The 23,690-nt window shown below is 41.4% G+C and overlaps 2 protein-coding genes across 3 annotated transcripts in view; one reads left to right on the forward strand and one right to left on the reverse strand.

Moving 5' to 3' along the window:
* LOC311287724 (Fc receptor-like protein 5) overlaps positions 1 to 1,918 on the forward strand; it is a 211,413-nt gene extending 209,495 nt beyond the window's left edge. Inside the window, exon 22 of the mRNA XM_084404752.1 lies at positions 1,086 to 1,918. The gene's annotated coding sequence lies outside the window, so the exon portion shown is untranslated. The remainder of the gene's footprint in view (positions 1 to 1,085) is intronic.
* Positions 1,919 to 7,318: 5,400 nt separating this feature from the next.
* LOC311287751 (basement membrane-specific heparan sulfate proteoglycan core protein-like) overlaps positions 7,319 to 23,690 on the reverse strand; it is a 280,443-nt gene continuing 264,071 nt past the window's right edge. For both annotated transcript variants that reach the window (XM_084404780.1, XM_084404781.1), the window contains 15 exons: positions 22,528 to 22,806; positions 22,151 to 22,429; positions 21,797 to 22,075; positions 21,445 to 21,708; positions 10,959 to 11,210; positions 10,756 to 10,866; positions 10,484 to 10,564; positions 10,133 to 10,183; positions 9,988 to 10,050; positions 9,811 to 9,879; positions 9,653 to 9,730; positions 9,359 to 9,412; positions 9,075 to 9,134; positions 8,866 to 8,940; positions 7,319 to 8,641 (listed from right to left, as the gene is read on the reverse strand). In XM_084404780.1, the coding sequence (XP_084260906.1) occupies positions 8,634 to 8,641; positions 8,866 to 8,940; positions 9,075 to 9,134; positions 9,359 to 9,412; positions 9,653 to 9,730; positions 9,811 to 9,879; positions 9,988 to 10,050; positions 10,133 to 10,183; positions 10,484 to 10,564; positions 10,756 to 10,866; positions 10,959 to 11,210; positions 21,445 to 21,708; positions 21,797 to 22,075; positions 22,151 to 22,429; positions 22,528 to 22,806 (2,003 nt within the window). In that variant the 3' untranslated portion in view covers positions 7,319 to 8,633. The remainder of the gene's footprint in view (positions 8,642 to 8,865; positions 8,941 to 9,074; positions 9,135 to 9,358; positions 9,413 to 9,652; positions 9,731 to 9,810; positions 9,880 to 9,987; positions 10,051 to 10,132; positions 10,184 to 10,483; positions 10,565 to 10,755; positions 10,867 to 10,958; positions 11,211 to 21,444; positions 21,709 to 21,796; positions 22,076 to 22,150; positions 22,430 to 22,527; positions 22,807 to 23,690) is intronic.

The raw sequence follows: 23,690 nt of genomic DNA on the forward strand, positions 1-23,690 counted from the left end.
GCAACATGTGCAGTGTTGGGCCTCCAGGAACATGGTTAGGAACCACTGATCGAAATGTTTGGAAGAGAACAGTCCATTTCTCTTGACGTGCTACAGACCATGTGATAATCTTACCAAAACTATAAAATGAACACTTGTGAGCAGGAAGTTTTTAGAAACAGTGTCATTTATACACTCACAGACATCAACAATCAGCATATGAACCATAACAATCGAGACATCATGCAGGCATACAAAACTCATTAATGGAGCCCAGCATGTATTGTGGCATGAGTAAATTATTCAACTGAATTATTTTACTATTTTTATTTAAATATGTTGTCATTGTTACCATTGTTGAGGTTTGTATGATGACTGTTGATGTCCAAGTGTGTCTCAACTACTACACAAGAGGTGTCAACAGCTGGATTTATGACCCTTTTCAATGATGTCTCAACTGTAATTATTTAAATCAGTTATTTAAATCACTTTAATGCAGTTATGTGAATGTCATTGGAAAGACGTTGAGTTGCCTATTCATAAATCAATGCTGAATAGTTTCCCAAACTGTAATTGCTGAAAGAGAAATAAACTAACGAAAGTCAAGAGCCCAACTAAATAAAACACCGATCACCATAATGGTGTGCTCAAATGAACATCAACATCTAAACCTCTGTTAATTCGCAGTAAGAACTTCTGTAGACGTCTGACAGAAATAAAGTCAGTCTGGTTAGTAATAGGTGAAGCTGGTAATGCTGTTTGTGGAGTTGTTTAATCCTCCTCTGTGAGATCTTCAGAGATTTAAAGTATTTTATCTTCAGTTGATTTAATCTAAGACTGTGGCTGAAGTCAGTTGTAGTTTCTGTTCTTGTTGTTTCACTTTCCTTCAGTGATTCTGCTTGTTAACAGCAGGTGTCCGGATGTTTGAAAGAATGTTTTAGGAACATCATACTATCCTTTTAAAAACATTCCTCTAACATGGACATTTTCCAGAAAACTGGACATTTTAACGTTTCGATAACCAAAACATAATGTTTGGGAAACGTTCTTAGAATAACAATTTGTGGGACTTAAATAATAATTCAAACTGCATTCTCTTTTTAAAGGTCCCTGAGAGCAGTGAAGAAAACAGACGGCAAGAGAGAAACACCAGCAGAAGAAATGAACCTGAGTCAACTGCTCATGACTGAATGAAAGAGAACTGCACTGCATTATCTGCACACATATTATATAAGGAAATCAAGCTTTAATATATACTAAAAAAAAAATTCTAATGAGCATTTATTTTTAACACGTCTTTTAACAAGTGCCTGTGTTTTTGCCAAAACAAGATGATTTTTCTTATAGCATACAGTGTTGGGGATAATGCATTCGGTAACTTGAGTTGGAGTAACAAATATTTTTATGCATTTAATCTCACTTTATTGTCCAATGTACTTGCTGCTGACCTTCAATGATTCAGTTATACCATAAGCAAAAATTACTTTAGATTTGTTGTTATTATTGCTTAAGAAAGTGTTAAACTCTCTTCACCTGCATCCTATTCTTTTGCAATCTTGAATGGCAGCAGCTGAAAAGTTTGTTTGAGCGCCCTCTACTGTACACGCGTGGATTTGCATGTCCTTCAGCCTTATTATTTCAATGTTGGTGTGAAAGGGCCTTTACATTTGCCCCATAATATTACGTTTTTTTATTTTTATTTTTTATAATACTAAAACAAATAATAAAAAACAGCCCATGTGAGGAAACAGTACTTTTCTTAAAAACTAACTTTTCAAGGGAGTAATGTTATATTGTAATTTATTTCTTTTCAAAGTAACTCTCCCTGACACCGCTCATATATAGCCTACTGTTTTCTTACTTTCATTTATTTCATATTTGCTGTTATTTGCTCAAGTTAACAAACTGTAAGCTTTCTATTTCATAAATAAAGAGTGACATGACATTTTCTTTGCTTGACTTTTTCACATTTGTTAACTTAAGATTACAAGGGTTGAAAAAAAAAAATGTATACAAATTGTGTTTCTAGATTGTTGTTATTCTTAAGAACAAAAGTTATGACCATATTCTAAAAAGTTCAGGTCACGGGTGTTTTCAGTGTATTTTCTGATTCTCTGATGCTGGGACTAAATTTCCCAACAAAGGAAAAGTAACTACACATTATGAGTATGAAAACTGAAAGCGATCAAAATTCATTGAAATCTTAGCTGTGTTTTGACTTTGCAGTGCATTATCTCACACTGAACAGGGTGTCGTCATTAAAATAGTATTTCATCCTTGAGAACATTTAACGTCTTTAACGTCCAGCAAACTACGTGAGCCATTAAATCAGCAGATACTGCTAGACGAGAAAACCATGAGTTAACAAAGCCTGTTCACATATTTGAGATTAACTTATATTAACTGGTGTCAGTTTGAGTCTTGCAGGATTCATGAAGGGTCAGCTGTGGTGGCATAGGGTTCTTCTCAGTCAGAAAGCTGCATATATCATCATCAAGCTCCATCAGAGGACGTCTCAATTTAACCGATTATTATGAAGGATTCCTCAAGTGTATCCTTCGCATCCGTCAATCACCCACAATCCTTTGCAACACATTCAATTCATGAAAAATAAACGTGCAGAAACCGAGTCGGCTCTGACCTTATCTGAGTTTATTATTAAATGTAAGACTAAATTAATGTTCGGGACATCAAGGCATAAATGTTATCTTTTGTTTTGGTGTAAATTAATCACTTAACACTAAACTGCCAGTAATGTCAGCCACTGGGAGACCACAGACGAGTGTCATTCACTCTATTGCATTAATGCATTTTTCCAAAAGTAAGTGTTATAGTATGTTGGTGCTGAAACTGTGGGGGCAGGAACATGTGTGATGTAGCCATGCACACTATACACTGTCTTAGACTGTCTAGCGTTTAATGCTGAGGATGAACAGCCCACAAGCCTCAGAAGGACTGACGGACACAGCCTCACTAGGATGCCTGTGTGACAACCTGCCCCGACCTTACATTTATGGGGGAAACAATACCTTTGTCCTGTCAAAACACATTTGTCCATTTGTTGTTGACTCTTGACTTGCTTTTGCATTGTCAATGTGTTTTTATTGTTTTAGCTTATCAAACACATTACAAAAAAAAAAAAACTTTTACTGACTTCCACTGTGACAACTAGCCCTGATGTCCACTAATTAACAGATTACCAAGCATAAATATTAATGCATAAAGTATTAATTCTGATTGATGTTTATCTCTCTAAAAAGTGGTGAGCAACATTTATTAGGTATATATGAGAAAATGCTTAAAAAGACCAAAAAAAACAAGAAGAGATTTAAGTTTGCTCAGTCTTCTCCAGTTGATGTGACGGACTCGTCCACTAAAGCTCCTGCTGACGGCAGCAAACTCCTCAACTCTTCACACAAATGCAGGTTTCGATCTCTGCACCGCATTATTGGCTGAATGCAATCATTCTGTCTGCCACACATGTCCTCTTCTTCTGAGCAGGACGATTACTCTTCCATCCGGAAGACCAAGACTGATGGTTCTTCCTCAACTTCAGTCCACAGATCATTGAGGAGCAAGAAGAGGCATTTGAGGCTGTAACCCAGGAGAAAGAAGCAACCAGAGGTTAGAGAATATCAAGGTTTTATACTGTGTAATGCATGTGTAAGGTCAAAGGATGACAAATATTTTTTGCAACCTTTCATTTTCTATATTCTATTGTTTGTGAGTTTATTTCACCAAAATATTGTATGTTCAGTCATGTCATGGTAGCGTATAGGTATTGGGAGAGTTATTTGTTGTGTAAGTGCGCCCTCTATTGGATAGGAGCTAGAGTGGTGGTCATACTGAATTTTCGCATTCTTTTCTCAGTCTGCATTCTACTTGACAGAGAGAGGTGTGTGTTCACATCAGCGCAATGTAAACTTGATATATACCAGTTAAAACTTTGGTTTCAGTGCACATGGTAACTTGTAAGTAGCCTATGTGTATTTTATGATGAGTGCACTTACATTTAATCGAGACGTACGTGTCGAGAACTTTGCTGTTTTGAGAGTTTGAGAAATTGCTAACATAACCTCGTGTTTTGTTTAGCTGTATGTTAGCGATCGTCATTCTATCCTCTTGTGTCGAAGCCCACATGTTTCAGTTGTCCTTTTTCTTATATTAGGCTGATTCTGAGGATAGAATCCTGAACTTTTGCTCTCTTTGAAATTGAACAGGTATGTAGGCTACTCCCAATATAATGTGTTCATTTAAAAAGTTTTCTTGTATTGATTAATGTTCAATGGCACTGAAAAGCCCAGATGTAAAGCATGTAGGCCTACATGTTGCTTCGTGCATGTTACTGTATGTTAACTATTGAAAAGATGGTTTATTTCATGTTGCATAGTGTTAATGTAAGAGCTAAAAGCCCAGAGTTAATAACAGAGATAACATGCAATATGAGTTCTACAAAAAAAATCTGGTAGCACTGGGGCTGACAATAAAGCACTAAGCTTAATTTAGGGTGTAGATGAAATTAACTTAAATTATTATCATTCATACTGTCTCAATATTAAAAAGCAAAACGAGTGAAAAAAATTATATTAGGGAGTCAAAATAGCCAATAAGCATCCTACTGTTTACAATGGTAATTATTTTTTATTTTATTTAGTTAGGTGTTTTAAAAAAAAGTTTTCCTACATCTTAACATTTTTAGTTTTAGGACAATCTTTGAAGGATGAACAAAAAAGCGTTTGACTATTTCTGTCACAATACCATAGTTATGGTTAGAGTTACTACATTAGCCTAAATCCATGGTGAATGTTGCTGAATTGTGGACTGAAAGTCTTCTGTAAGTGTTTATCCTGGTTTCCACGTCAGCGCTGTTTGATCTGATATCTATGGTTTAGAACAGAACTGGAATGTTTCTCACTGGATCTCGCAGCGATAATGTTATTAAAGGCACACTATGCAGCTTTCTGTTTTTGTCAAACAGCGACCCCTAGAGTCGCTGTGGAGTACTTGTATTTAACGTTACTGTCGTAAATAGCACTCGCGCAGAGCCGTCTCTGCACTCACGGCCTGATCCCTTCCGCCCTCTATACCGGTACCTGTTCAATAGGATGGAAGCTGTAATGAGTGGAAATAAGGTGTGGCCCCTTTAAGAGCTGCGCGCGCCCTGTTGAACTGTCGTCGGCAGTCTGTGTTGTATGTGCACCTCGAACACCCGTATGCGGGTTATTTCAGTTTGATGCTCATTCTTATCCTACTTTTGTTTATCAAGTAAAGATGTGGATGGTAGAACGGGTGACAGACAGTTACACGAGTTCGACTGGGGAATAAAGTGCAAGTTGTGAGATGCCAATCGCCTCCGTGAGTCTGTCTGGCCTCTGTAATAACTTCATCTGTGAGCTATCCCTATTTCTCCTCCTGACAGAACGCGTTACAAAGCGTCGGACATCGAACAGGCACAGATAACCTCTGAAGATGTCTACTAGTCCATCAACAAGAACGATATTTACTCGAGTCTGACTCCTTGCTCGGTCAGTCTGCCGTTTCCTCTTTCTTTCGTCCTCCGCTCTTACAAGCTTTCCTAGCTTTGTGTGCAGTGCCGAAAAGCAATTCGTTACATCGCGAGACCTGATATCACGCGATACTTCCTGACACCGACCCGCCGGCCCAAAGTTGCAAGTGAGTTTTTTCCGCTCTCGGGCACCAGGGGGGTGCGAAACCACCACCATTCAACCCGAAATAAGTAATATAACCATTCCACTGACTCCAAAGCTGTTCAGTTAAGGTTAAAAAGTTACCTAGTGTCCCTTTAATTCTGAGGAGAATTCAATGGATTTCTTCACTGGATCTCCAGAGTCTGGATCTAGCAAGTTCGGGGCGCTGCGCTGTCTGTTGTTGGAACATTTCTCCAGACGATGCTGGTCAAGATGCTTTGGGGAAAATATGTTTTTATGAATGTTAAAAGTCAGGACACCTGCTCATCCTTTATTACGACTATTTTTTTACATTTTATAACAAAACAGTGAAGTCTTCAAAACTGTGCAATAACAGAAACAGATTAAGCTATTTCTTGTGAATGTGGACGACTTCTGATTCATTAAGTAAATAACTAAGAATAACAATGTGCCATACATTATATAACATTTTGTGCAACAGTCCAGTGTGTTTATGATGATAGTTTAAAATAATATGCTACCAACTAAAAGTTTAAAGCATAATGAACTGTTGTTGTACAGCTAAAATAACTGGAGGTGAATGACACTGGAAGCCTTGCACATTCAAGTTACAAAATGGTTGTGCCCACTCTCATGTTAAAAATATGGTTGATAATATTAACGTAGAGACCACAACATGCACAAATCAAAACTCTTCTTAGTCTAGATATGAACTCAACACTCTATGTTCGTTCTGAAGTGCATAACTAAACATGAGTTGGTCCATCACGTCTGATCATATGAACGTCTCATCACAAGCTGAAGGATCAACTGTAGGTTTCTGAGGAGTCGACACTGTCCTGCATTGATGGTTCGGCTGTTTATCAAACATTTATGGAATGGCATATTAATGCGTTTACATGAACACTGCAAAACGTTTGATTGTGTTTTAATGTCACTGTGTTTTCATTGTTTTGCATATTATAACTGGGCCATGTTTGGTAGCGTTTTGTTGTGCATGTCACTAGGTTTAGATTTGTGAAAGCTGTGGAAATTGTAATAAGCAATACAGTGTTATTTTGAAGACTAACCTGGAAAGAGAAGCAGTAACAAATATTTTACTCAACTTTTACTCAAGTATTATTTCACTGCTTGATGGTTGTATTCTTTGGATATTGTAGATAGAAATGCTGTAACGGCACTGATTTACTCTACAAGATAGCTTCAGGAAAAAATGTCCCTTTCTTTACCATGTATCAAGAAGTGTTTTCTTTTCTTGATGTATGCTCTTCAACAGAGAGCCAGAGTCCAACAGAAGCAGCACAGCAGGCCTTCGGACATTTCTCCAGACCAAATTGAGGGAAAAGAGTAGAGTTGCAGTGTCACACCACAGGAAAGCAGAGACAGCAATTCATGATAGGTAGACTGACCGGCTACTTGTTGTTTTATGTCAAAATGTATTTAATCCCATAATATTCGTTTTTTCATTTTCAACATGCATCACTTGTATTTAGTCTCCGGCTTTGGGATAAAAACGCTGAATTCCTCCACTGTTGTGAGCAGCGGATGGTGCGTGACCAACACAATCTCTTAGTACTGCGTATCTATAGCATGCAATGTGTTTGTCGTGCTATTAATAGATACTACTTTTTCCATGCATAATGATACACACTGTCAACACAGTTTTGAACAACGGAAGAGCAATAGATGCAATTTAAGTAAAAATGTTCAAAATTTTAACAAATGTGAAAAACTCATGCAAAGAAAATTGTTTGTATATCTTTATTTCACACTTAATTAATTAACTGCAATTTTTTTTTTAATTCACAATTAACTGCAGAAAAAAAAAATCTAATTTCACACTTCATTAACTGCAGCAAAAAAATTATAATCAAATTTCACACTTAATTAATTAACTGCAGCAAATAAAAAAATCTAATTTCACACTTCATTAATTAACTGCAAAAAAAAAGGAAACAAATAAAAGAATGAAAGAACAGCATTTATGAAAGATTAAGAAAAATAACATTGTCTTTGCAAAAACAGGCCCTATTAGAGAAGACAGGTAACGTGTTAAACATAAATGGCCAATTGTAATAATAATGAACTATTTTATAGAGCGACTTTAAAAGCAACTTCTCAAAGCGCTGTACATAAAAAAAGTAAAACACCACACAATAAATACAAAATAAAAGTCAAAATCAACAAATGCTATCAACGAAAACTTTAGGATGACCATGGCACTCTTTCAAATTAAAAGTCCATTACAGGCTTTTTGAATCAAGGCTTTTTAATTTGAAAGAGTGCCATGGTCATCCTAAAATCTTCTTTGATGGACTATTACACACTCTATAGAGCACCTTAACTGTACAAGTTTCCCTGAGATACGCTCTCTTCTACTGGACTTTGTTTTGAAGATCAAAAAATGCTAGTTTAAAAAAATATGTCTTGAGTTGAGCTTTACAGATGTCATAGGTCTGAGTGGAACAGTGAACGAATTAGACCGTGAGGAGTCTGTGATTCGGGGTGTAAGGGGTTAACAGTGCAGATAAATAATGTAATGTAATGCCAGCATCATCATTTTAAAATCGACACTGAACCTGAGCGAGAGCCAAAACAGGAGTAATAGGGTTGCATGTCCTGGTCTCAGTCCGGACTCCATGGCGGAAGAGTTTTGTACTGGAGATTATTAAATGTGGATTTAGAAACGATGGCTAAAATGGCGTTACAGTAATCTATACGAGAGACAATGAATGAGTTATCAGCTTTTCAGCTACAGAGAAATTTGCATAGTGCGCCATCAGGCTATATTTCTGAGTTGAAAAATATGTACAAAAGAATCGAATGTAAGACTGCCATCAAAAATAGAGAAAATGTTTTACATCTGCTTATATAATATGTGTGCAGAAAATACAGTGCAATTCTCTTTCAATCAAGCATGAGCAGCTGACTCAGGTTCATTTCTTCTGCCGGTGTTTCTCTTGCCGTCTGTTTTCTTCACAGCTCTCAGGGACCTTTAAAAAGGAATGCAGTTTGATGAATTATCCAGGTAATGTGGACGATAAAAAGCTCTGATTTGAGCTCATGCTGTTGATGATTTACAGTTTTAAGATCACAATGAACCTGATCCTCACAATAACTGAACTGAATCACTAAAAACAGATTTATATTCTACATGAAAGTGCAAATTGTGAACTTCTTGTCAGTGACTGTAAAATCATTGTAAGAAAAATCGTACGTGTTTTATTGGTTTTGTGACCTTTCTTCCTTAAAACTTGAGCATACGTTGCATCACCGACTCCAGCATCAGCACCTGAAGAACACAAATGTTATGATGAGATTTTCACACTTCCTCAATGATCCACATGACTTTATGAATCATTCTGATCTGTTGATGTTTAATAGTTCAACTTTAACAGTGATGAAGCTTGACTCTGTTTCTCTCACCTCTATCTGTGTTGTTCTTCAGTTCAGAGTATAAAGTGTCTCCAGACTCGCTGCTCTTCCCTGACAGTGAACAAGAGAAACAGAGAATAAACACACGCTTTACATCTGCAACTACAATAATAACTGATAATCCATGATTATATCAAGAGAGAACAGAACCTCTCAAACCACAATGAACATTTATTAGCAGGTGCTGTTTAAATATTGTATATTATTTTATATCTTTTATTTTCACATGATCTGTAACCTGTTGAAGACAATATTTCAGAGCATCTCTTTATTACCTCTTTGATTCTCCTTAGATTTCATTTCAATCATAACATCAGCAAGTCCAGCGCCTGTCATGAAGAACACCAGCTCGATTATCTGACTCTTATTATCAGTCTTATTCACTACAGTAAATATGTGATTGTTGAGACTGTTGTTACATTTCCAAAATGAAGGTCTTTATCAGTTCTGTTAATGATAGTAAATTGTTCTCTTTTCCTGATAATTTAGAGGCATTATATATTATATCTAGTTAAATGTGATGATTCATTCAGACAGTTGTGTTTAGATGCAGTTTGTTGAGCGTTTACCTTTGCTCTTGCTTTTCTTCTTGTCCTGTATATTGATCTGTGCGTAAGTCAAATCACTGGGTCCTGCAGTATTAATATCTAATACAGAACAGAAAATAAATCAGATTATTCAGAATATGCTGGAAATATGCTGTACTTCAGGAAAAACAGGATCTCACCTTTGCTTTTCTTTACTTTTGCTCCGACTTCTGAGTACATCACATTATTTGACTTTGCCATGGTATCGTCTAGAAAAATAGTTAATTCATGAAAATATTTATTCATATTTTATGCAATATAAAAACAGACACTGTCAATGTTATTGGTTAATGACTCTATTGAAGAGGGTTTTTAACCTTTATCCGCGGATATGTTTTTCTTAACAGTGACCTCTGAATATGTGACGTCTTCCAGCGGCTCTAAAATAAACAAGTCAAGCCGACATGAATGATATTTGATGATTTTAAATTATAAGTGTTTATATAAAGTTTAATACTCCACCTTTGTCTCTCTTATTCGCTGGCATCACATCATCATAAATGTGGTCAGAATCTGCTTGACAGCAAACATTTTGAGGACAAAAGGTAAAATCAGTCTTGAACAAAACATTTTTAATAAAACATACATAAAGCTTAAAGGGATAGTTCAAAATATATTTTGATGAATGTTGGGTTTCAGGCAACATCGGACCACGTTTAATGCACGAGAAAAACAGACATTTTTCAAAACATCTTCTTTTGTGTTCAACAGCATGAAAATCATACAGGTTTGTAATGACATAAAAGTAAATTATGACAGAATTCATTTGTGTGTGTGAACTATCCCTTTAAATAATTTGTTATTGCATCTGACCAGACTGCAGAGGAGAGTTTAACGCTTGAGATTCTCCAGATGGATTCGGGACTGATGTCTGTTGAATGTTACAGTGCTGATCTACAATAGAGACAAAGATCATTATGGTCACTGTAAGAGTTTTGTCACTCACATATAATCTGATTACATGCATTAACTGCTCATTTATTAATAAACGTGCAGTGACTGTCTAGGCTTCAGAAACTGTATCTTCCATTTGTTGCTGTTCATGTGGTTTAATAATTCATAACATGTGATGAACTGCTCCACACCTTTCTTGTGTTTGTGTCTCCACAGCAGAACCAGTGAGATGAAGAACAACAAGCAAACACTCAATCCTACAGACACACCAATGACCAGAAGAGAAGATGAAGCTGTTGAGACTGAAGAACATGACAAACACACAGATCTGTCCGTGAGTGACGTGATCCTGTATGATCATATTACAATAATATCATCACTGATCGTCACTGACCTCTGACTCTGACTGAGATCCAGCTGTGGAGTGACTGTACTCTCTCTGTTTTACAGTAGTAGAAACCCTCATGTGACTTTGAAACAGTAGTGATGTTCATCTCTCCTGTCGTCTGATTCTGGATCAGTGATCCGTCTTTATAGAAATCAGCGCTGAGGATCAGGGAGTTTGTAGATCGATGTAAACAGTGTAGAGTCAGAGTCTCTCCCTCAATCACAGGATCAACAGAACTCTCCAGAATCACCTCACCGTCTACAAACACAAGAAATGAGTGTTTAATGCTGTAAATAATAAGAATACATGAGAAAAATATTTGATATTATGAATTGTACTTTATACCTCTCAAGATTGTTTAGTGGCGACACTTTTAAAATGAAAGTTAGACCCTCTCATGCTTTTTTATACTAGTGTCGTGTAGTCTAACCTGATGTCATGAGAAGAAGGGAATGGAGACATACGGCGGAACTGACCAACAAATTGAGGATCACTTTGAAAGACCAATCTACTTAGAGTGTAACCTAACCGAGCCAATGCCCATTGGCATGCGATAATTGCATCAGCTGTTCTGTCTCGCATATACCGAGTAGGGATATATATGTAGGGATGCACCGAAATGAAAATTTTGACCCTGAAAATTCTGGATGCACTTGGCCGTAACCACACTATTTCAAGTAATTGGACAGAAAATAGACCTATATTAAAATAATATTTAATATCAATATATTATTCTTCATTCAGTTCTATGCAGCAGAATCATATTTAACAGATTTATTGTTTTACCTATTATCAAAATAAAGTAGTCCTACAAAGCTATTATCATCATAGCATGTGAGCAGATAGCAGGGAGAGGTCAGTGAACAAGAGTCTAGCGTCATTTTACCAGCGTTGCCCAGCACGGCTATACACACGTTACAGCACAGTAGGGCTACTGCAAACAGAAACAAGTCCAGAGAAATTTCATGTCGCCACGTTTTTAGTGGACTTTGCCTTTCTGGTGAGCATGAACGGTACATGCGTTTGGGCCATGAGTGACTGAGCAGAGCGCACAACACTCACACACACACACACACACACACACACACACACACACACACACACACACAGAGGTTGCAGAACGCACTGCGAACACAGACCTGAGTGCACAGCGCACTCACACAGCGGAACACGCTTCTTCGGAAGAGGAGCCGCTCGCAAAGTCACCAAACATGCTGAGCCAGAGTGAAACCTGATTGCTGAACACGGAGGGGAGGGGCGGGGCGGCATATTTTTGGCCAATAATTCTCGTCAGCCGAAATGTCGGTGCATGTCTAGCCCTCCCCTCTCGGTTGACCACCGCAAAGGAGTCGAGCGCGGGCAATCTGCCCACTGTTATCAGCGCGCCCCCTGCCTCAAAGCGCGACGCTTATGTTGCAGCACACCAAAGCCCCTCTGTCGCTGAGCGACCAGAGCGCGCTCCGCATTCAGCCCCTAGCCATTCGTGCAGATGCATGGGCTAGGCTACCCAGGGGTTTTGAAGTGGGTGCTAGACATTATAGAAAGAGGCTATTCGCTACAGTTTTGCCGACGCTCTCGCCGCTATGTGAAGCGCGTCGAAACTACGGTAAAAACAGAAGTAGCACCACCTACTTCGAGCCGAAATTTTGAAACTGTTGAGCAAAGGGGCCATAGAGCCTTTATCTCAAGCTCAGAGCAAAGGAGGGCTATACAGCAGATACTTCCTGGTACTGAAAAAAGACGGGGGTCTCAGACCCATACTAGATCTAAAGCAACTGAACAGAGTGCTTGCGAAGCGACAGCTCAGAATGCTCACGACCAGAAAAATCCTCACGCAGATTCGCCGAGGAAATTGGTTTGTGTCAATAGATCTGAAAGACGCATATTTTCAAATACAAATAGCGTCACGTCACAGGCGACATTTGAGATTCGCCTTAGAGGGCCAGGCATATCAGTGCTCAGTCCTACCGTTCGGCTTGTCTCTAGCACCCCGTACATGTACGATGTGCATGGACGCAGCGCTCGCACCCCTCAGACTACAGGGCATGCGAGTATTGAACTACTTGGACGATTGGCTGATTCTAGCTCAATCTCACTCGGTGCTCATAGAGCACAGGACCATTTTGCTCGATCACCTCGAGAATCTGGGTCTCAGAGTCAATTGGGCGAAGAGTTCTCTGTCTCCCAGACAGATAATATCTTTTCTGGGCACAGAACTGGACTCGCTGTCTATGATAGCGCGACTGTCACCACAGCGCGTACTAGACATTCAGCGCGCAGCGAGCTCTTTACGCTGCGGCGCATCTGTCTCGCTCAAGAAATTTCAGAGGATGCTAGGTCTCATGGCCTCAGCATCATCAGTACTTCAGCTGGGATTGCTTCGCATGCACCCGCTACAGTTCTGGCTGAAAGCGCAAGTACCGCGCCGAGCGTGGGCTTCCGGTCTGCTTCGTCTCAAGGTCAATCAGAAATGCATCGCAGCTCTGAAACCTTGGAAAGCAAACGACTTGTACCAATCAGGTGTAAGCCTGGGGACTTCCTCGAGTGTGAAGGTAGTGTCTACGGACGCATCCACCTTGGGATGGGGAGCACTGCTCAAGGGCAGACCGTTCTTCGGCCAATGGTCAGAACGGGAGAAGCTCCTACACATAAGCTGCCTCGAAATGTTGGCAGTAGACAATGCGCTGACGCGTTTTTGTCCCCAAATACAAGGACACCACGTCCTGGTCCGCTCGGACAACATGTCAGTAGTGTCCTACATAAATCGCCAGGGCGGCCTCAGGTCCCGAAACCTGCACAGGCTGACAGAACGCCTCCTGGTGTGGGCTCAGCGCAACCTGCTCTCACTGAGAGCAGCGCATGTGCCAGGGCTCCTAAACGTAGGACCGGACAGACTGTTCAGGAACAATGTTCCGACAGGCGAGTGGCCTCTACACCCACAGACAGTCCAGCTGCTGTGGAAGAAATTCAGCAGAGTGGAAGTAGACCTGTTTGCGTCTCAAGAAAACGCTCACTGTCTGGAATTTTTCTCCAAGAGCAGGGATGCGCTGGCTCATGTATGGCCCCGCCGCCCGCTCTATGCCTTTCCTCCCGTCTCTCTCCTGCCTCAGGTGATAGAACGGATCAGAGAAGGATGCTCAGTGCTACTCGTAGCGCCGCTCTGGAAAAACCAACCCTGGTTCCCAGTTCTGATGCAGCTAGCAAGCACTGCCCCATGGCCAGTGCCAGTGAGGAGGGACCTCCTCTCTCAGGCCAAGGGCTCGTTTTGGCATCCGCGCCCAGAGCTGTGGTCCCTTCATGTTTGGGCCATCAACGGGTACCCGCTGACCTCCCAAGCGGAGTGTTAAACACGATCACGCAGGCTAGAGCTCCGTCTACTCGACGTCTCTATTCCTCGAAATGGTCAGTGTTCTCCAGCTGGTGCACAGCTCGTGGCGTGTCGCCCCTAGACTGTGGGGTGACGGAGGTTCTCTCCTTCCTACAAGAGCTGTTGGACAAGGGCAGGACCCCTTCCACGCTCAAAGTGTATGTGGCGGCCATAGCAGCGTTCTCAAAAACAACGCTGGGTCAGTCAGTAGGAAGGAACGATTTAGTCATCCGCTTCCTTAGAGGAGCTAAGAGACTGAATCCTCCCAGACCTCCCTCAGTCCCTGTATGGGACCTTTCTACAGTGCTGGAAGCCATGAAAGGTGACCCATTCGAGCCTTTACAGACGATTGATCTTAAACACCTGTCTTTCAAGACAGTGTTTCTTCTGGCTCTCGCTTCAGTGAAGCGCATAGGGGACTTACACACGCTCTCAGTAAGCGCGACGTGCATGGAGTTTGGGCCTAATGACTCAAGAGTTATACTCAAACCTAAGCACGGTTATGTTCCAAAATCCCTCAACACACCGTTTAGGGCGCAGGTCATTTCCCTGTCAGCCCTACCGGTCTCTGACGAGGAAGGAGACGCAAGCTTCCTTTGCCTAGTCAGAGCATTAAGAGCTTATGTGTCTCGCACGTCTGTTTTCAGACAGACAGAGCAGCTCTTTGTTTTCACTCTACGGACGTTCTAAGGGACTTGCCGTGTCGAAACAGAGCCTATCCAGTTGGATAGTTGATGCTATAGCGCTGGCTTATACCTCTAAGGGCTTACAGTGCCCATTAGGTGTCAGAGCACACTCCACGAGAGGCGTGGCCTCGTCGTGGGCTTGGTCTAGTGGGATTGCCTTGCAAGATATCTGTATGGCGGCAGGCTGGGCCTCCCCGTCTACATTTATAAGGTTTTATAACCTAGAGGTTCCCGCCTTGCAGGCTAAGCTGCTTTCTGTCTAAAATCGGTACTGTCTGCCCTGATGTGTTCGGGCCAGAATACTGAAACTGCTTGAGCAAATGCAAACACGCAAATCGCTGTTTGATCGCGCAGCTCTATGGGCAGTGTGTAAGACCGACTATATTCGTCAGTCCAGGCCGGGGGTCGCCCTGACTGTACGACACATCATCAGTATAACTGCTCCTTATAGGATGTTATATTATTACAGGAATGATGCTATTCTAGCCACTCTTTCCTGGGCTCTCTGTGAGTCCCTTATGATCATGTACTATATGAGCCCGGGCACTTGCCCTTGGGACTTTGGTGCTGGATCTTAGCATGCACGGCGTTTTACACTGTGTTCCGCAGGGCAGCCAATAGGCGCGCGAGCCGTCTCGCCTGTGTCTGCATGCTGCCGCAACGCGTTTTACATTATTTCAAAATTAAGGATAATTTTTGGCTTCAGTATCTCGCGGAAAAGAGATTTTCCCCTAGCGTAAGACTTTTACGCAGTACTCGTTCCCTCTCTAGAGAGAACCGAGGTTACGTTAGTAACCGAGTACGTTTGCAGGACACACAAGGTTTATTATATACAAAAAGGGAAAACAAAACCCACGAGGGGGCAAAACAAGACAGGAATGACTGTATAAGACTAACAAGACTAGACTAAGACTTAGACAGATAACTAAACAATTAACTAACAGCTAAGACAGGAACAAAAACGCTTCTTTCAAGACAAGACTTTCAACAGGTACTCACAGTAGATTTAACATTGATTAACAATGAACCGGCACAGGACAGCAAACACAAAGGGAGAAAATAGGGAGAAACTAATGAGGGAAACAGGTGACAAGGGTAAAGCAATGATGACTAAACAAGGATAACAAGGGGGGCGGGGCAGAGAACGAGACAACGCAAGCACACAGCCCAAACAAATGGCCATGTGCTTACACATAAAACATGGGTCTGCCATGATCCTGCCTCAAGACCAGGGAAAATTAAAGACTAGATGGCAGGATCATGACATGTAGCTTAAGATCGAAAACATCTCATTGACTTGGTTCTATGGGCATTTAAAACAGAGACAATCAAGGATATAAGGAATTTTAATAATTGGACTAATACTACATCGAAACTACGAGTATACACAGAGTAAATACATATATTTACAACAGAAACATATGGACGAAAACATTACAAGACCAACCGGATAACAGATGAGAGAGGGAGAGGATGAAAGGGAGAAAGTGAAACTAAAGGTCAGGATGAGAGGGATCACCGAGATGATCTCAGCATGGCAAAATCACAGGCAATGTAACCTTGAGAGAGACAACAAGAAATCACATCAATCAAATCCAATCAATACTTGCGTATGGCTCTCTTTGTTGCTGAAGAATGCAGAGTCGTGCGTGTGTCGTTAAGAGCAGCGTGCGTTTCTTTAAGAAAGCAGGGCTTGCGCTCTCGTCTCTTCCGGTAAGCGCGGTCGCAGGATTTTCAAAGTCTTTTTCTTTGAGTTGAAGTTGCTTGCTGCGTTTGCTTCGCTGAGTCCGAAGATGAAAATAAAGAAAAGACTTAAATAAAATAAAAGAGAAACGGAGAATGCTCCCAAAAAGGAAGCCATGGACCCAGAAAACCTCTCACCTAAAAAGTGCTCCCTGAGGAACTTCGGTGTCAGTCTCTTATGGAGCAGATGAGTTCCTGCCTACCCTGCTTACGCGGACCAATCATCTTAGAGCATCTCGGGCGGGAAGATCTTTTCTTTGTTTTGTAAGGATAACTAATCTGCATGGTTTATGATGGTACGAATTTTCGTCATTACTACCCAGAAAGATTGTACACACAGAAGATTACATTTTACTGTAATCTCGCAGGTATGAGTGTTTTAGTCAAAACACGACGGTTAAACAGATACCACGGATGACAGGTAAAACATTTAAGAGTAGAAAATTACACTCAAAAACACGATTATAGGCATTTTAAATTTGATTAACACAATAAAATTGTAGACCCTTCCAGGGTGACATGTGAGGACATCTAAGCACAAAAGGGAATACATTTAAACATTTAGGGGTACTTTTCTCTGAAAAGTTCCATAGGTGGTGTTTGTCTGTGTGTGTGTTAATGTGTGTTTTGGAATGTGTGTGTGTGGGGGTGTGTGTGTGTGAGATCTCCTGGCCACCTGGGTCTCTGGCTCGGAGAGAGAGAGATGTGATTCCACTGGGAGAAACATTCTTCAAAAATACATTTCAGAGCCAAACACTCGAAGATCATGACTATATGATCAAAACAACACTAATCAACATGCATAATGGAATTGTACATATATCAAGGGATATCTCTAAGTTCTAAGTTAAACACAAAGGATGTTTGTGTGTGTGTCTTAACAGAAAGTTTTGTTATCTCTCTGTGGGTCTGTTTGAGGCTCCCCCACAGGGGACAAAGAATGTTGGTTTCAGGTTCTGGAGTGTCTCTGAGGTGCAATTAGTGTCGTAAAAGTCCATTTGCTCCAGTCTAGCTGGAGCCAACACAAAATTATTTGCATTCGGGGGGTTCAGAGTGTGAAAGCAAAAAGGAATGTGCTTAGAAAACACAGAAAGTCCGAATTTGTTAATTCAGAACAAACGAACGAATGATTCATAGCCCATATATACTACAATCCCTAGTAACGAGCAGCAGGTGTGTTGCATCTCTGTTTTTTCGCTGAGGAGCCGAGTTTAGTGACGGCTGCACAGCGGAGGTATAGCAACTGTGGCGACAGGACATACGTCTCCATTTCCTCCTTCAGGGAACAAGGGTTACATACATAAACGAGATGTTCACTTTCAGTCGGCCACGTTCCCTTGTCCGTCAGAACTGGACGACGAATTGGTTATATCTACCAACACATCACTTTTGCTGGCCCTTCCAGTGCTCTGCTCGAGTCTCCTGGTCCGCCCCCAAATGTTGGAGCGTGAGATCAGGGCTCAAGCAGAGAGGGTCAGTCACAGACCCACTCAGTGTGACTTCTGTCAGGACCACTACCGTCAAATATGATTGACAATTAGCATACAGTTTGGATTGGCGGTATGGTTCCGTTCTGGGCGAGAACTCCCTGCACATCCATGCAGCCTAGCATGGATAAGAGCAGGGAGAACAGCAATAACCCCCTTGGGGTAAACAGAACAGAACCAACATGAATGTTTGCAAATATATTTAATTCAAGATTTTAAAGTACAACATAATTCGAGAATTTATTCTGATTCAAGGGGAATCAGAATGGCAAATCCTGACTGGGCGAGAGGAGGAGCTGGGGATGGAGGAGGGTAATTAGCTCCTGAGAAACGCAATAGCTGCTGATAATACTGAAGGAGCTTATGTATGTATACGATGATAGGTGTCGTATTCCTATAGGTAGATGTGGATCAGCTGAGAATCACTGATGCGAGCTTGACTAACGTGACCTGCCAGAACTAACGCTATGCTTGATTATTGAATAACGCTGGGAAAGCGTACCCTTCTAGAGAAAGGGAACGCTGCAGAAACCACATCCTGCCCGGAGGGAGGTGAAATGTGGAGTTACACATATGGACTAGTCAAGCAGGGTAGTGCAACATATGGCAGTCTCTGGGGTGGTTCCAGCCTAATCCAAGGGGGAAAGAACACCAGCAGAGACGATAGAGCGGACTCTATCGAGGGAAAGACACGGGCTAGCCGAACCGGGTAGCCGTACCGTGGAAGAATACACAGTAACTCTTTATTTCGATAGTCCACTTTAGACATTCTACTAACTATAAGTAACTTTGCAGCTACATGCCAACTAACTGTCATTAGAGTATTAGTAGACTGTTTGCTTAATATTTGCTAACACTTTTTGTTGGTCCCCCAATAGACAATCTACAGACTATAAGTAACTTGGCACCTACAAGTCAACTTATTCTCCTAACCCAAACCCTAACACCTAACCATAACCTAACAGTGTACTTACAGTCCACTACAGCCTACTACTCTAATGTGAGTTAGTTGACGTAGTTGAAAAGTTACTTATAGTTAGTAGAATGTCTAAAGTGGACTAACCAAATACACGTGGGATCGCCTCAGGGATCACTACATATGGACACCCAGCCTAACACAGGTTCCACAATGCATTCGGGTGTTAGGCCTGGCATCAGACTCTCCACCGCGTCTGACTGCCGGAGGTGACGAAGGAACTCAACAGGGTTAGCCATTTCTGGGGAACTCTACTGGAGCAAATAAACGCACATATCCGGCCCAGCGAGCAGGAGTGGCATAGCAAGCCGACACTTAGAACGGGTCCCTTGCGCTACAGCCCGGGAAAGCATGGCTGTCAACTCTGAAACTGATTCAGCATGAGCACACACACCATTACAATGGGAAGCTAAGCATAATCTTCATTTCCAAAGCATAACATCCCTCTCTCCGATGCAGCGAGCGACATCTGATCCTCCCCTGGAGCCTCGAATGAAACGCTAGGTCCCCCATGAGAAGGACCAGTAATCCCATCCGGAAGCTGCCAGGCATTTACGAGAAAGGCAAGATGGACAACATGCCGACGTGGTCATGCTCTCATGAGAGAACATAAACCACACACAAACGCAGTCTCAGCATGCTTGCGATGCGATAGAGGAGTGAGGGACCCGAGGAGGTGGTCTCGTCGGGGAAACCCTCACTGTAATCCTCAGGTCACCAAGGCTTATCAGCTGAAGTAGCCATTTCTTATTTTCTTCTGGTGCACCAGAAGAGGAACTAGATCGGGGAATAGTCAAAGGGACTCATTTAAGGTACCCGGGTCTCGACCGTGCATCTACAGTACAGAGTGATGCGCTGGATTTCCATGACATTAATTCTTTATTTCTTATTGGTTATTCACTGTCACATGGGCACTTCTGCTCTCTTTATTATGGTGGATTGTTTGAGAGGGTTGGAAGGGGCGAGTAGAAAACTTTCTGTTGACAGTATTGCATCGGTTTGAATGCCTTATCATGTCTTCATATGCCTTACCAAAATAAAATCCCAAAAAGCGAAAGCAACCAATTAGCCACCGATTTGCCAAAATGTAAAATAGAAACAAATTTTCATTAGAGTTTGTTGGTTGTTTATCAGATTTTTAACCACTGGCATAAAATCAGGTCCATTTTGCAGCTTTATATGGGAAGAGACTGTCTGATGAACGTGAATTGCTTGATTGCTTTGCTTTTATGTGGCATTTAAAGGTGCTGTATGTAGTTTTCAGTGACCTCTAGCGGTGATGTTTCAGATTGCAACCAATAAGTTTGCACGCGCGTGCTCGAATTTATGAGTGAGCACTGTGCATAGACAGTATATAAACGGCACTGTGGGTACCTTCCAGACTGAGACGCAACACACCGGAGAAAGCATCACACAGCATGCTGGAAACTAAGGTAAACTCCCACTGCAACGTTACAATAATAGGCTACTTTTATCAGCTTGACGTTGAACTAATGCTTCATGCTCGTACCATGGTAAGTATGGAACCCTATCAACCGTGCCGAATTTTGCCACTGCAAGCACCACTTCACATTTTCTTCAGGAAATGAACATTCTAGGTTTGTAGATAAGGTTTCTCCATGATTCAGATGTTGAGCCGTGTTTTTAAACCCGAAGTTCATGCGATTCACGTCTGGCCTTACGAGCTTCAGCAGAAAAAACTTTTTTATTTTTTTTTATCAAAATGTGGAGTTTGTGTTTGAGTCTGTGTTGTGCTGTGAGCAGGTCGTTTCTTAGTGTTATCAGACATGTCATAAGTTGCATAAGTCATAAGTCCATGTCATAAGCTGCAGTGTCGTCGCTGTTGAGTGCAGTAGAGGCGAGAGGCTCGGGAGCGCGCGTGCAGGTCACGTCACTGGATTTCGCGGTAAATCCGACCCGGGACCTTCACATAAAAATAAGAATACTTGCTTTCCGAGGTAATAGCAAAACCCGCAAAGTGGATCATTTTAATGTGAGTTTACAACTCCTTCACACAGAGGCAATAAAAAAAGGATTAATTTCAGTAGAAAAGTTACATACAGCACCTTTAAGTTCAGGTTCATCTAACATCATGATAAAAAATACGTGGGGAAAAACTCATTAAAATTATACAATGTATCAGCTGTACAGAAAATATGTAAATGTATGTAGACTTTTTGTTAGAATTTAGATTAGAATGAGTGCAAATGTCACGATTATAAACCGGACTCACCATGTACAGTGATGTTTCGAGGAAGACGTTTCTCTCCAGATTTAGACTCACACCAGTACACTCCAGTGTCAGATGTGCTGAGAGAGTCGATTACACATCGAGATCCTGTTTGTTTTGCACAAGTTTGTGTGTCTTTGTCTGTGTATCTTCTCACTGTCCATCCAGTAGAGTTACTCTGATCCTCACAGCTCAGAGAGAGAGAGTCAGATGAGAAGTGTTGACTTCTGCTGGGATTGATGACCAGAGACACTGAAGCAGAAACTCCTGAAAAGAGGAAAATCTCAATCAAAACTGACAGCACAGAGACTGCAGTGAAACACAGATCCGGATGAGCACAAGCATAAACCCTCACCAGTGATCCACAGTATCTGTGAGCTGCTGTTGTGTGTGTAATAGGCTGGTTGTCCTCTCTCTGCTCTGCACGTATAAACTCCTGTGTGCTGTAGAGCAGCAGGACTGAGAGTGTAAGATCCTCCAGCTCCTCTGCTGCTGTCTGACAGATGATCATGATCTCTGAACCAGCTGAACGTCCAGCCTTTAGAGGAGCCTGAAACCTCACAGGTCAGAGTCACTGATTCTCCTTCAGTCAGCCACGGCTGTGGAGACACTCGCACTGATGCCTGAGCTTCAGCTGAACAAAACATCACGAGTTACAGAGCCGTAGAGAAACTGATGGAGAAGCTGATAACAACAAACACACACTCACCTGAGACAGTCAGTGTAACAGCATCACTGCGCTGAGAGCTTTGAGTGTGTATCTGTCCTGTACAGGTGTATTTACCGCGGTGAAAGAGATCAACACTGCTGATGTTCAACTCTTGTGTTGAGGTTCGGCTGACAGTGTTTTGGTTGTTGGTTCCCTCTATTTCCCATCTGTATGTCCACTCAGTGTCTCCTCCCCACTTTATATCACATCTGAGAGTGACTGTTTCTCCTCTAAACACTCGTTCATCAGGTCGTACCGTCACCACAGCTTTAGGACTCTCTGTACAAACACAGATTATTGCATTTATAGTTTCAGAAGTTGTGTAGATATTGTCTCTGATCTGTATTTGTTGCATCACACACTACAGTCTCTCTCACCTGTAACATTTACCCACAGTGCATCACTGTATTGTGTGTAATAGACTTGTTTCCCTCTTCCAGCTTTACACCTGTACTGGCCTCCATCAGACACTGAATCAATCTTCAGGCTGTAGGGGTTTGCTTCTTTCTTCTCTGTCTCAGGGTTCAGTGTGTGTTTGTACCAGTAAGAGTCCCAGTTTCCAGTGGACGGATCCATGCGACAGGTCAAAGTCACTGTGTTTCCAGTCAGCGCAGCTCCTGCAGGATCTGATGTGAGTTCAGGCTTCGGCTTTAGATCTGCAGGAGAACAACAACAGATTCAGATCCTCAAGAGACAGAGTTCACCTGCGTTACACAAATCATTGAGTTTTTGTCAGCAACAGTTCATACAGAGGAGAATAAGTGCTGAAATATGGATTTTATAGTAGCATTAAACAGATATGAATATGAACTACATTAAAAATAATTGTTCAGTTTTGTTCTATAGAACAGAAAATGAATAGAAATGTACCGCAAACATTTAGATTTACGAGACATTATTTTACAATATTTGGAATAGAACTCAAATATTTGAACTGAAATTCTATTATATCAGGGCTTGAAAATGTCACAGTCTCTGGTGTTTTTCTGGAATTTTACTAGCCCAAATAAAAAGATAATTTTTAATGTAGAAAATTGGTTAGGAGTAAAAACATCAATCAAAAACTTTTTCAAAACACAAATATCAACAATCGGATATAAAATAATAAAATCATAATCATCAATACAAATATGCATCTGGTTCTAACTGAACTGAAATGTGTGTGAACAGTATGGAGCATGAATCAGTCTGTGTCAGTTTCTGAATCGCTGTGGGGCCGCGGACCGAGATGGCAGCTTAGTTGGAGTGCACCCCGCGACTTTGCAAAAAATCTTGAAAACCCGACTTATTCATGCTTAAAACCGGGTCAGCACAATGTCTAAACAATTGACCATTGAAGACTGTGGGGTTGGACCAAAACCACGCGGCTCACAAAGAAACAGAACAACTACCACAAATGTGTTAGCCGCTGATGCTGCTAACAACATAGCCGATGCACAACAGGCCGACCTAGCCGCGGTGCTAAGTTAGCTGCAGGTGTAGCGGTGTGTTATCTGCGTTGTGTTAGGCTTCAAGTAATACTCATGAACGCTGTAGTTCG

This window comes from Rutilus rutilus, assembly GCF_951802725.1.
Source record: "Rutilus rutilus genome assembly, chromosome: 3".
Lineage (NCBI taxonomy): Eukaryota > Metazoa > Chordata > Actinopteri > Cypriniformes > Leuciscidae > Rutilus > Rutilus rutilus.